General features: G+C 51.2%; 1 protein-coding gene across 1 annotated transcript in view; it reads left to right on the top strand.

Annotated features, from left to right (window-relative positions):
- Nucleotides 1-5,433: 5,433 nt before the first annotated feature.
- PLEKHH3 (pleckstrin homology, MyTH4 and FERM domain containing H3) overlaps nt 5,434-12,321 on the top strand; it is a 125,084-nt gene continuing 118,196 nt past the window's right edge. Inside the window, exon 1 of the mRNA XM_075349991.1 lies at nt 5,434-6,394. Within this exon, the coding sequence (XP_075206106.1) occupies nt 6,260-6,394 (135 nt within the window). The 5' untranslated portion in view covers nt 5,434-6,259. The remainder of the gene's footprint in view (nt 6,395-12,321) is intronic.

A 12,321-nucleotide genomic window follows, 5' to 3' on the forward strand; every position in this document is an offset into this window, starting at 1 on the left:
ACAATGTCCCGTGCATGCTGCTCCCTCCTCACAATGTCCCATGCATGCTGCCCCCTCCTCACAGTGTCCCATGCATGCTGCTCCCTCCTCACAATGTCCCATGCATGCTGCCCCCTCCTCCCAATGTCCTATGCATGCTGCCCCCTCCTCACAGTGTCCCGTGCATGCTGCCCCCTCCTCACAGTGTCCCGTGCATGCTGCCCCCTCCTCACAATGTCCCATGCATGCTGCCCCCACCTCACAATGTCCCATGCATGCTGCCCCCTCCTCACAATGTCCCATGCATACTGCCCCCTCCTCACAATGTCCCATGCATGCTGCCCCCTCCTCACAGTGTCCCATGCATGCTGCTCCCTCCTCACAATGTCCCATGCATGCTGCCCCCTCCTCCCAATGTCCTATGCATGCTGCCCCCTCCTCCCAATGTCCTATGCATGCTGCCCCCTCCTCACAGTGTCCCGTGCATGCTGCCCCCTCCTCACAGTGTCCCGTGCATGCTGCCCCCTCCTCACAATGTCCCATGCATGCTGCCCCCACCTCACAATGTCCCATGCATGCTGCCCCCTCCTCACAATGTCCCATGCATGCTGCCCCCTCCTGACAGTGTCCCATGCATGCTGCCCCCTCCTGACAGTGTCCCATGCATGCTGCCCCCTCCTCCCAATGTCCTATGCATGCTGCCCCTTCCTCCCAATGTCCTATGCATGCTGCCCCCTCCTCACAGTGTCCCGTGCATGCTGCCCCTCTCCATGAGCTCCTAATGCTGCCTTCCTCTTTTCCATAATGACATCTCCATGCTGCCCCACTCATCATACTAAGACCACCACACTAGCGCTTATGCTGAGACACACACACACACACACACACACACACACACACACACACACTACCCCACTCTTGATATTGACTCCCCTACATTGTTCCACTCCATACTGAGCCCACACATGCTGCCCCTTCTCCATAATGAGCTCCCAATGCTGCCCCCCTCTTATTCTGAGTCCTTACACTCCCCCCCATCGATATTGTCATTGCTCTATCCCTCAACCCTTGTCCTCTGTCTCTAGCATTGGCCCCTCTCTTCCATTCCCCCAGCAGCAGCCTCTCTCCCCCCGCCTCCAGCAGCAGCCTCTCCCCCAGCATCAGCCTCTCTCCCCCCAGCCTCAGCCTCTCTCCCCCCAGCCTCCCTCAGCATCAGCCTCCCTGCTCCAAGCTTACCCCAGCATCAGCCTCTCTCCTCCCATCCTCCCCCAGCATGAGCCTCCTCCAGCATCAGCCTCTCTCCTCCCATCCTCCCCCAGCATGAGCCTCCTCCAGCATCAGCCTCTCTCCTCCCAGCCTCCCCCAGCATCAGCCTCCCTGCTCCCAGCTTCCCCCCAGCATCAGCCTCCCTCCTCCCAGCCTCCCCCAGCATCAGCCTCCCTTCTCCCAGCCTCCCCCAGCATCAGCCTCCCTTCTCCCAGCCTCCCTCCTCATCAGCCTCCCTCCTCATCAGCCTCCCCCTCCCCCTCCCAGCCTCCCCCAGCATCAGCCTCTCTCCTCCCAGCCTCCCTCCTCCCAGCCTCCCCCAGCATCAGCCTCCCTCCTCCCAGCCTCCCCCAGCATCAGCCTCCCTCCTCCCAGCCTCCCCCAGCATCAGCCTCCCTCAGCATCAGCCTCCCTCCTCCAAGCCTCACCCTCCCAGCTTCCCCCAGCATCAGCTTCCCTCCTCTCAGCCTCCCTCAGCATCAGCCTCCCTCCTCCAAACCTCACCTTCCCCCTCCCAGCCTCCCCCAGCATCAGCCTCTCTCCTCCCAGCCTCCCCAGCATCAGCCTCCCCCAGCCTCAGCCTCCCTCCTCCCAGCCTCCCCCAGCCTCAGCCTCCCTCCTCCCAGCCTCCCCCAGCATCAGCCTCCCTCCTCCCAGGCTCCCCAAGCATCAGCCTCCCTCCTCCCAGCCTCCCCCAGCATCAGCCTCCCTCAGCATCAGTCTCCCTCAGCATCAGCCTCCCCCAGCATCAGCCTCCCTCCTCCCAGCATCAGCCTCCCTCCTCCTAGCCTCCCCCAGCATCAGCCTCCCTCCTCCCAGCATCAGCCTCCCTCCTCCCTCAGCCTCCCTCTGTAATACTTATATATGTTCTGAGGATTTCGATAGCGTAGGGCAATGACAATCAGAGACGAGTTCTTGGTACAAGATATTTTATAATATGTAACCACGGATACACAACGGAAAACACAGCAGTACAAATACACACAATACTTTCCCAAAACGGAGCGAAGGGAATTCCCGGGGCCACGCACCGGACTCCCCCAGGGAGACCACCAGAGCGAACCCCTATACAGGGACTGTCCGGCAATCACCCCGGAGGGCCTAAATGCGCAGCAGCCGGGACACAAGGGGCAAACGGTAAAAGTCCAGGAGTGTCCGTACGGGATGATTGTCCAGAGTGGTTACGAACCAGAGAGAACCGGGCAGAGTGCTAACCGAAGATGGCAGACGGAATCCGGGCACAACTTGAGAAACCGGGTAAGGTCCAGAGTCGGTCGGTTGGTAGTCTTTAGGAGGATCCAAAGGCTAACAGGATTAGCAGCAGCAAAGCAGGAGCACACAGCAAGCAGTATACTCAGGCACTGGACTAGGTTTAGAGGCGGCCTTTTAAGCAGCTGGACAGGAAGTAGGGCAACAGAACAGTAAACTCCATGTTAACTGAGGGCAAGCTTTTTCAACAGAGAACTGGAAAACCCGGAAACCTGACACCCTCCTCCCAGCATCAGCCTCCCTCCTCCCTCAGCCTCCCTCCTCCAAGTCTCCCTCAGCATCAGCTTCCCTTCTCCAAGCCTCACCCTCCCCCTCCCAGCCTCCCCCAGCATCAGCCTCCCTCAGCATCAGCCTCCCTCAGCATCAGCCTCCCTCCTCCCAGCCTCCCTCAGCATCAGCCTCCCTCCTCCCAGCTTCCCCCAGCATCAGCCTCCCTCCTCCCAGCATCAGCCTCCCTCCTCCTAGCCTCCCCCAGCATCAGCCTTCCTCCTCCCAGCATCAGCCTCCCTCCTCCCTCAGCCTCCCTCCTCCAAGTCTCCCTCAGCATCAGCTTCTCTCCTCCAAGCCTCACCCTCCCCCTCCCAGCCTCCCCCAGCATCAGCCTCCCTCAGCATCAGCCTCCCCCAGCATCAGCCTCCCTCCTCCCAGCCTCCCCCAGCATCAGCCTCCCTCCTCCCAGGCTCCCCCAGCATCAGCATCCTTCCTCCCAGGCTCCCCCAGCATCAGCCTCCTTCCTCCCAGCCTCCCCCAGCATCAGCCTCCCTCAGCATCAGCCTCCCTCAGCATCAGCCTCCCTCCTCCAAGCCTCACCCTCCCAGCTTCTCCCAGCATCAGCCTCCCTCCTCCCAGCCTCCCTCAGCATCAGCCTCCCTCCTCCAAGCCTCACCTTCCCCCTCCCAGCCTCCCCCAGCATCAGCCTCTCTCCTCCCAGCCTCCCCCAGCCTCAGCTTCCCTCCTCCCAGCCTCCCCCAGCCTAAGCCTCCCTCCTCCCAGCCTCCCCCAGCATCAGCCTCCCTCCTCCCAACCTCCCTCAGCATCAGCCTCCCTCCTCCCAACCTCCCCCAGCATCAGCCTCCCTCCTCCCAGCCTCCCCCAGCATCAGCCTCCCTCCTCCCAGCCTCCCCCAGCATCAGCCTCCCTCAGCCTCCCTCCTCCAAGTCTCCCTCAGCATCAGCTTCCCTCCTCCAACCTAAGCCTCTCTCTCTTCCCAGCCTCCCCCCAGCCTCAGCCTCTTTCTCTTCCCAGCCTCTCTCTCTTCCCAGCCTCCCCCAGCCTCAGCCTCTCTCCCCCCAGCCTCCCCTTGCATGATTATAGTGGACAAAAAGAGGCATCGCAACGATCATCAACTAACCTGTAAGGAGCCCATACATTCTAGGCTCTGCCTCTGCCTTACCTGCTCCGGTGCCCGCCGCCCTGCTCTGGCTGGCTCCAGCTTCAGACGCATCCTCCTCCGCGGCGTGCGGCGTCTGCAGCATTGGACGCTGCAGCGCGGGGCAGTCAGCTGATTGTCGCTCCCACGCGCCTCTGACCCCAGAAGTGGAGGCGATGGAACTTCCGGGGTTAATCAGCTCACTATGCCTGGCGCCCGCCATGTATTTAAATAGACAGAAGTGCGCCTCTCCTCCCTTTCAACCCCCCCCCCCCCGAACACAGCCGAGTGTAACGAAGGGAGGGACGGGGGGCGGGGATGTAAAAAAAAAAAATGTGCCGCCCTAGACACGGGACCACGGGTGCCTAGTGGCAAATACGGCCCTGGGGAGCGGTATTAGCCGGGGGAAGTAAATAAACGAGCGCCAATGTAAGTATGACTGAGAACAGCAGAAAAAAAGGTAAGTATACTGACTTTAATTTAAAAAAAAAATAAGATTGCTAGTGTAAAAACGCACACGCACGAAACGTGCTGAACACGGACATACTCCGTGTGCGGTACGTGCAGGCACGGACCCATAGACTAAAGCGGGTCCGTGCCTGCGTGCTGCCGGCCAAAAACGGACATGTCGTCCGTGTAGAAAAGCGCACACACGTACTTACCTCATGGACACACGTTCTGTGCCATTTTACGTGTGTGTGCCATCTACCATAGAACAACATGGGTCTCCGTGTGTACGTGCAAATACGTACCGCACACGTACAAATTAAACGAATGTGTGTTGCGGGTCTAACAGCTTTTATAAGAGGGCTGGATGATTTCCTCAATACACACAACATTGTCAGTTATAAATGATTTAATGACAAATGTATATTTGGTGGAGGAAGGTTGAACTAGATGGACCAGGTCTTTTTTCAACCTATGTAACTATATGGAAAGGAGCTGCCTTCTTTATTAGTCCATGTGGCCACATTGTTTCCTAGTAATCAGACAAACCTTGCTTTGTTCTAGCTTTTAATGCACGCTTTTTGACTGTACGTGCCCGAAAATGTTTTGATACAGAGAATTGTATTTATTTACCTAATACGTTCCACAAATAAAGGACTTTCTATGACTCCAGTGTACATAGACTGGACTGCAATGCATGTGTCGGTCAGAATCCTCAGCAGCCAGATCAATAGGACATGCCGAGATCTGACATTCTATAGAAGCTATACAGTAACCAGTAATTTTGGCTTAAAAGAGCCCGCAAGTGGTTAAAAGCAGTGGCAGCAGAGCTCTGCAGCTGGCTGTCCCCCTCCTCCCTGTGCTCTGCCAAGGGGCACATGATGCAACAAGCCATAGACTCAGAGCAGGGCTTTGCACTAGCTGGTGACACACCTCCGCATTCCTATTGGCTGCAGGCATGTGTAGGCTTTGTGCCATTGGTCAGTTCTCGATCCCATCCCCCTCCACATGGTAGTGAGTGTCAGGCATCTGCCTGTACACTGGAGGAGGCCCTCCCCATGCTGGAGCACACTCCCTCCACTCCCTCCTTCTACTCTCCCTCCACTCTTTTCCTTTTCTCTCCTTGTTCATCAGGAAGTAGTTACAGACACAGCTGCAGTCACGTCTTCATTTGGATATTTTCTCTTTTTTTTTGCCTTAAAATCCTAAATACTATTTTTTTTCTTTGTATTTCATTGGACTACTCTGGTGGCTACGAATGGATTTATAGGAGATAATAATATCCAAGTAACAACCACAGAGTTACAGTGCATTATACTTGTCAACGGTTTACTGTATATCTGGCTAATTGTACCTATATCTGCAGCTGGACCCTGGCATAAAAGGTCCATCCTAATCTGCGCCTCCTAATTCCAGATGTGGATTATCAGAATACCAATTGCACACCCAACACTGCGAAGCCCTAACTGGGGTGAGATCATGCCCTGCTGCCAGTTGTGAGGCTGTGGTGGCTACAGATGTTGGCACCACCAGATGCCAAGACCCCTCCTTTCAACCTAAGGCTGATAAAGAACAGAAGACTGTCCTGTCTTCCAGTTGTGGTCCCTGATCGTCTTGTCTGCCCACCTCTGGCTTGACAAATCCTTCCTAATACTGGATTCTTCTAGACTTTCAAGCAGTTGGGATTATAAAGCATTCTACTCAGGACCGTTCTTCTTCTTGGCGTACCATCTCATTTTTTCTCATCATTGACTGCTAGTCTTGCTTTTTCCCTATTAGTTATATTATTTCTTGACCTGCGACATTGTATCTGACTGCCCAGAAGCTGTTCCAGTCTTTATTCTCAGTTGGGGGTTAAGGATTGTCAGATGTGAACCATCTAAGTCAAAGAACAGGGTGGGGGGAGCAAGGTGGAGGGGACCCTTCTGAATGCCTTTACAAGGTTTCTGGTGGTGGGTTTGCTGCAGGCATGGGTTCACCCTCCTGGGCAGATATGGGGAGAAAGAGGAAGAGGAGGAATCCTTTGAGATGAGCAGCCCTGGTGTCCTGATGGCCAACAGAAATGTAAGTGTCCATCCAGCATATTGTATATGATTATGCCATTATTTCGCTTGATCGTCTGGCCTTCACCGGCAATGACCCATGAAATCGTATTGAAGATTAAATAAGGCGATGTTAAAAGTTGCAGTTAAGTTGTCAAAGCCGGTTTTACAAATTGTCGATGACTGAATCCTGCCTATGAATTATTAATTCATGTAATAGCCGCTAGTCTATAATGAATGATTTAACAGTCTAACGGCCTGGAAGCGTGCTTAATTGGTAGCTTTGTTTTCTCCATTTTTGGCCTTGGATATAAATGTATAAATGGGAAAATATTCAATATTGAGAGTCCTCAGTGGCTTTAATGGCTAACTGAAAAGGTGATGATGACAAATTTCTCCACTACTCAGATCTCTTCATCAGGAACGGTCTAATATAATATCTGAAGAGTCACCCACTGAGCCCCAACAGGACATAGAAATATCGACTGGCAAAGCTACAATATTAGTCCTCTACTTATGTGATGTCTTATCTTACCACAAAGGCGAGAACCAGCGACATTGCTGGCAACCATGAAGTCAACCTTGCCAAATTCTCTGGATATAATTCAATTAAATCCATTGAGATGTCAGGTAAATTTAGATTTCTATATTTAGGTCTCCAAATCTCCAACAATCTCGGTTGGTTGTCGCTTAACAGCATCTGAAAGACTTTATATGGAATAGAAAGATTTAATTTGGAGACAATCAGAACAGATCTAAAAAATGAAAATTGGTAATATAATATCCTAGGAAATTTGTCATTGTAAATGGCCAACTGAGACTAATGTGATCTTCTTGATCAGTTTGGTGATCAATCTGTAGAATCACATCATTACCATTAACTATTTTATGTATGGGACAACGACCCTGGCAGGAAAGTGAAAATATTAAAATATATGATGCTCTTTCTAATCCTGGTCCGATATAGCAGTGGGGTTCCATCTATATGTAAACTTTATTTAGGTTAAACTGGTGTTACCATGACAACCATTCTGGGAACTCCGCCAAGTTGAGTGTTGCTACATTTTACAGTTTTGTTACTTTGCCCTGGGCAATATTCATTGTAGGTGTAGAATAAAGGGCGCGTTCTTCGAGGTATGGTAGCACTAGGACATACATATTCTAATGTCTCGGGCAGGTCCACCATCTGCATTGTGTGCACTCATCATTGCGCAACAGTACAGAAGTTTATCCAATTACTTGCAGAACAAAAATGTGTTCACTAAGGACAATGTCAGCAGAGGTGGGAATATTTTAGGTTTATTTCTTTTTACATATGGATATTTGATGCTTGGACACCTTGTCTTGTTGGCGCACAGCCTGGTGGTATTGGTCTAAAAGGAAAGTAAGGGTTAATATAATTCTGTCCATGGCTTTTCTTGGATCATGAGGTGGCTATAAAAGCTGAGTGAGAGGTGACTTCTGTTTGTGGGATGGATTTATCTGTCTTTAAAATCCACATTAATCCAAAGGTTGACATTAGAGAATCTATAGAGTGACAGGTATGTGCAGATGTAAGATGAGGATCTATGGAAGTTCTGCCTGATAAACTAACTTGTACAACACTATGATTTCAGTTGGGTAATATTAGACATAGCATATTTATATTTTTTTCCTCTCTTAAAGTGGTCATTATTTAACATAGGATTCCATAGGAACATGACTATGCAAAGATTCCAACGCTACACGTTGTGTGATCCAGTGCATGCCTATAGTTGCATCTGCCATGGGATTGTAGATCAGAGATGTCAAAATCAAATACACAGAGGGCTAAAATTAAAAACTTGGACAAAGTCACTGGCCAACCTAGTCACGGACCCCACAAAGTGTTCCATACAAAAAAAGGGACCCACATAATCCTCCATACAGAATAATGTGCCCTACACAGTCCTCCATGCAAAATAATGTACCCCATAGCCCTCCATACAGAAAAATGGACCCCATATAGTCTTCTAAACAGAATAATGTGCCTCATATAGTTTTCTATACAGAATAATGTGCCCCACATAGTCCTCCATACAGAATAATGGGCCACACATAGTCCTCCATACAGATTAATTGGCCCCAAAAAGTCTTCTATACAGAATAATGTGCCCTACATAGTCCTCCAGATCAATGGGCCTCAAATAGTCTTCCATACAGAATAATGTGCTTCACATAGTCCTCCATACAGAATAATGAGCCCCATATAGTCCTCCATAGAGAATAATGTGCTCTACATAACTCTCGATAAAGATTAATGGGCCCCAAATAGTCCACTGTACAAAATAATATACTTCACATAGCCCTCCATGAAAAATAATGGGCCCCTCCATAGTCCTCCATACAGAATAATGGACCCCACATAGTCCTCCATAGAGAATAACGAGCTCCACATAGTCCTCCATACAGAATAATGTGCCCCACATAGCCCTCCATACAGATGAATGAGCTCCACATAGTCCTCCATATAGAATAATGGAACCCACATAGTCCTCCATACACAATAAGGAGCCCCATATAGTCCTACATACAGAGTAATGAGCCCCAAATAGTCCTGCATATAGAATAATGGGCCCCCCATAACTCTTCATACAGATTAATGGGTCCCAAATAGTCCTCCATAAAGAATAATGGGCCCCACATAACCCTTTATACAGATGAATGGGCCCCAAATAGCCCTCCATACAGAATAATTGCACCACACTATGGGAAGAAGGCAAGCTTGCAATATTATGCTGGAAACCATTGGCTTCCATGGCATAATCATGCAGTGTAATTGCACCTTTAGTTTAAGCACGTCCTATCACAAAACACATGGAGCGTGAGTCGCTGTGATCCATACTCATTCAAGAATCACTTAAAGGGTTGTCCAAGTTTTAGCATGAAAGTCTGCAGTCACTATATGTGACTGCAGACATGCAAATCCTCACAGCGTGCACTGTGAGGATGCTAGTGGAAAGACCGGGCAGTCATGAGACAGTGTGCCGCCCCTGCAGCGTATCGAACCGCTCGGATCCGGGGGTAGTGTCCGTTCATGGCTCAAGGGTCTCCGGACTCGGGGGCTTAGGGGCCACACTCTAAAGTAAAAGGGGGGATATTTACAGGCGAGTTATAGTTCGTGATGCTACCCGTGGTGTGCAGTATCTGGAAGTACTGCCGCTGCCGTTGGGAGTACCCGGGGTGATTGAATGGAGCAGCAAGGTGTCGTTGCCCTCCACAGGTAGGGGTAGGCCCCGGTACTCTGGATGATGCTACTGGGTCCCGTGAAGGGGGAATCACTCAGGTACTCACTCAGCCAATAAGCAGGCGCTGACAACCGGGTAAACCAAGTCTCTGGGTGCCGCTGCCTCTCAAAGGGTTGCTCGTGGGGGTCCTGTCCCCTGCTGTGCTGCCTGGTGATCCGTGACCTGCCTCCTGGCACAAAGTTTAAATTCACCGTAGTGGCCCAGTAGTCTGGAACTTGCCGGGCCCCGCTCCCCACTGTGGCTAAGTGTGGGAGCCTGCTCTCAGGGCTCACGCTTGGGATTTTAGTGGGCTGCTTATGTGGAAGGCCCTATCCCCCTCGTTGCGCTAGTGCCTCGATTCTGGAGCTAGTGGGAACAGTCCATAAAGGCTCCGTTCTCCGCAGGTTGATTGCCGGGTTGCCTGAAGCTTCTCCCCGACCTAGGGTCCGTGTACCCCGCCGTGCCTTCGGTCCTGGACCGGTGATAAAACCAGGCTGATGACCGTCCTCCTTGACAGGTCCAGGCACCTAGCCTCAATCCCCTGCGACTGGGGGTCCGACTCCTCTAAGTCCAGACCACCGTCTGCAACCTAGTCACCTTCTCCTGAGAGCCACTACTCCCAGCCTCCTCCACTTCACTACTCCTTCACTACACTACTTCTTCACTCCTCACCTCCCCTTCCTGACCCCTAGGTGGCCGACCCTATTCCGCTCAAGCCGCCCACTGGTGTGCCTGGTGGGTGTGGTGCAGGGTTTATCTAGGATTTTATTTGCTGTTGGAGGCAGCACTGAACCATGAGAGATTTGAATATTGCACGGGAGGGCAGCTTGTGCAGTACCCTGTGACGACCTGATAGTCTAGGGGCGTCAGAACAGCTGGTATGCAATATGCATGCTCCTGGCCATATCCTGACTAGACATGCACACCCGCACTCAATAGCAGTAAGCTGAGCGAGGCTGCACACATCTAGTCGGAATTTGGCTGGAAATATAATTATTACTTACCTGCTGTCTCATAATCGCTTGGTCTCGTCATTGGCACTGGAGAATCCTGACAATGTGCACTGTGTGCAATGTGAGGATTCACATTCTTTCAGTCACATAGACTGACAGCAGACTTTCGTCCCGAACCTGAGACAAGACCACTGCTGCCAGATCCACTGCAGTTTTCAGACGTGAGCATGTGAACCCAGACTTAGTGAGAACAGACCATGCTCAAGCCAAATGAACCTTTTTTGAAGAGTTTTTCTGATGACAGGGGTCCGTCTAGGCAGGAGAATTACTGACTGGCTGCGTGGTTGGTAAGGTTAATGATTTCTCACCTACGTTATATCTTTGTTGTGGAGTGTCTAAGGTTCTTACATCACTTTGATAAAGGAAGATTAAAATTCAGTTCTGAAGTCACACTACGCAATGAATGATGTGTTTTATGTACACTTAAGTTGTGTTTTTTTTTCCTCATGGACGTCAATGAAAATATATTCTGATAGTGGCAGGCATTGACTTCTATGCATCTTGTATCACACAAGTGCTGACAAATTCCAATTTTGGTGGTTAATGTGTCAATGTTTGTACACTTTGTGTGACTCCATTCATTCCTATGGTAGAGCGTAGTGCATAGTGCAAGGTCTGAAAAAGGCAACACATACAGGAGATAAACCTAGGATAATTGGTAAGGGGCCTAGACCTCTCCCAGTGCATCCCTATGCTGGCACCAATTTCACATCTAGCACAATATCAACTTTGTATAGTAAGGATAATGGTATATGTAAATGACATCTTTTTTAGAGGATATGTGGCGCCCCAGGACCTGGTCGCCACAACAGCATTGCCCTCCCAAAGGGTTAATGCTGAGCCTGGAGGTAATTGGGAGATCTATTGGCCAGTAAGTTAACACTCAACACAATTCTCCCTCCGGCCAGCAGAGGGAGCTCTGAACCTGGAACTTCAGGGAGGATTCCTTAAGTCTGGCTGAAGGGAGGAAGTAGTGGTTAGTCTGGAGACAGGAGTGAAAGAGTGCAGACGCAGGGTAGTGCTGCCTTGTGAAACTGGGGCCTAGAGCTTGGATAGCTTGGCCCAGTGAAGCAAGGGGAGCAGAGAGGCACAGCAGAGACTCGGACATCGGAGTCTGTAGTTGCCAGGGCATAAAATCCATCCCTGGTAGCTGAATCCGGAGGGCAGGAGAGCTGCAAGCCCCCTGTCCCAGAAGCAATCTGAAGGTACAACTGCATCCCAAGGGCCTGGTGTGGGCTCCAGCAGAGAAGCACCAGAGAGGGCCTGCGCAGTCTACCACACAGAAAGGGGGACGAACAACAAGTCCCAGCAGCAAGAGGGCAATTGCAAACCTAAAGTGCAGTGTCCTAAAACAGCAGAGAAAGATTAAGGAGTAGGCCTCATACTCAACTGGCCAAAGATCACCCCAGGCACTTCCAGGCCGGCCGGATCATCTTTACCATCTGTGACGGTCTCCCTGGACTAAGTTTCTGCCGAGTAAAAGAGGAGAAGGTAAAGAGACTACTGTTTGTGCCTGTTTCTTTCATTGCTTGTCGGCCCTGCACCGTGTTAGTCACACAGCACCATAGACTTCCACAAGCACCAACTGTGCCCCGGGCATTGCTCCACCTGTGGGGAGCAGTACTACCATAGCTGCTATATCATCATCCCGGAGGCCTCACACAGCAGCGGCGGCTTAATAGCCGCATGCC

This window comes from Anomaloglossus baeobatrachus, chromosome 5, assembly GCF_048569485.1.
Source record: "Anomaloglossus baeobatrachus isolate aAnoBae1 chromosome 5, aAnoBae1.hap1, whole genome shotgun sequence".
Taxonomy (NCBI): Eukaryota; Metazoa; Chordata; class Amphibia; order Anura; family Aromobatidae; genus Anomaloglossus; species Anomaloglossus baeobatrachus.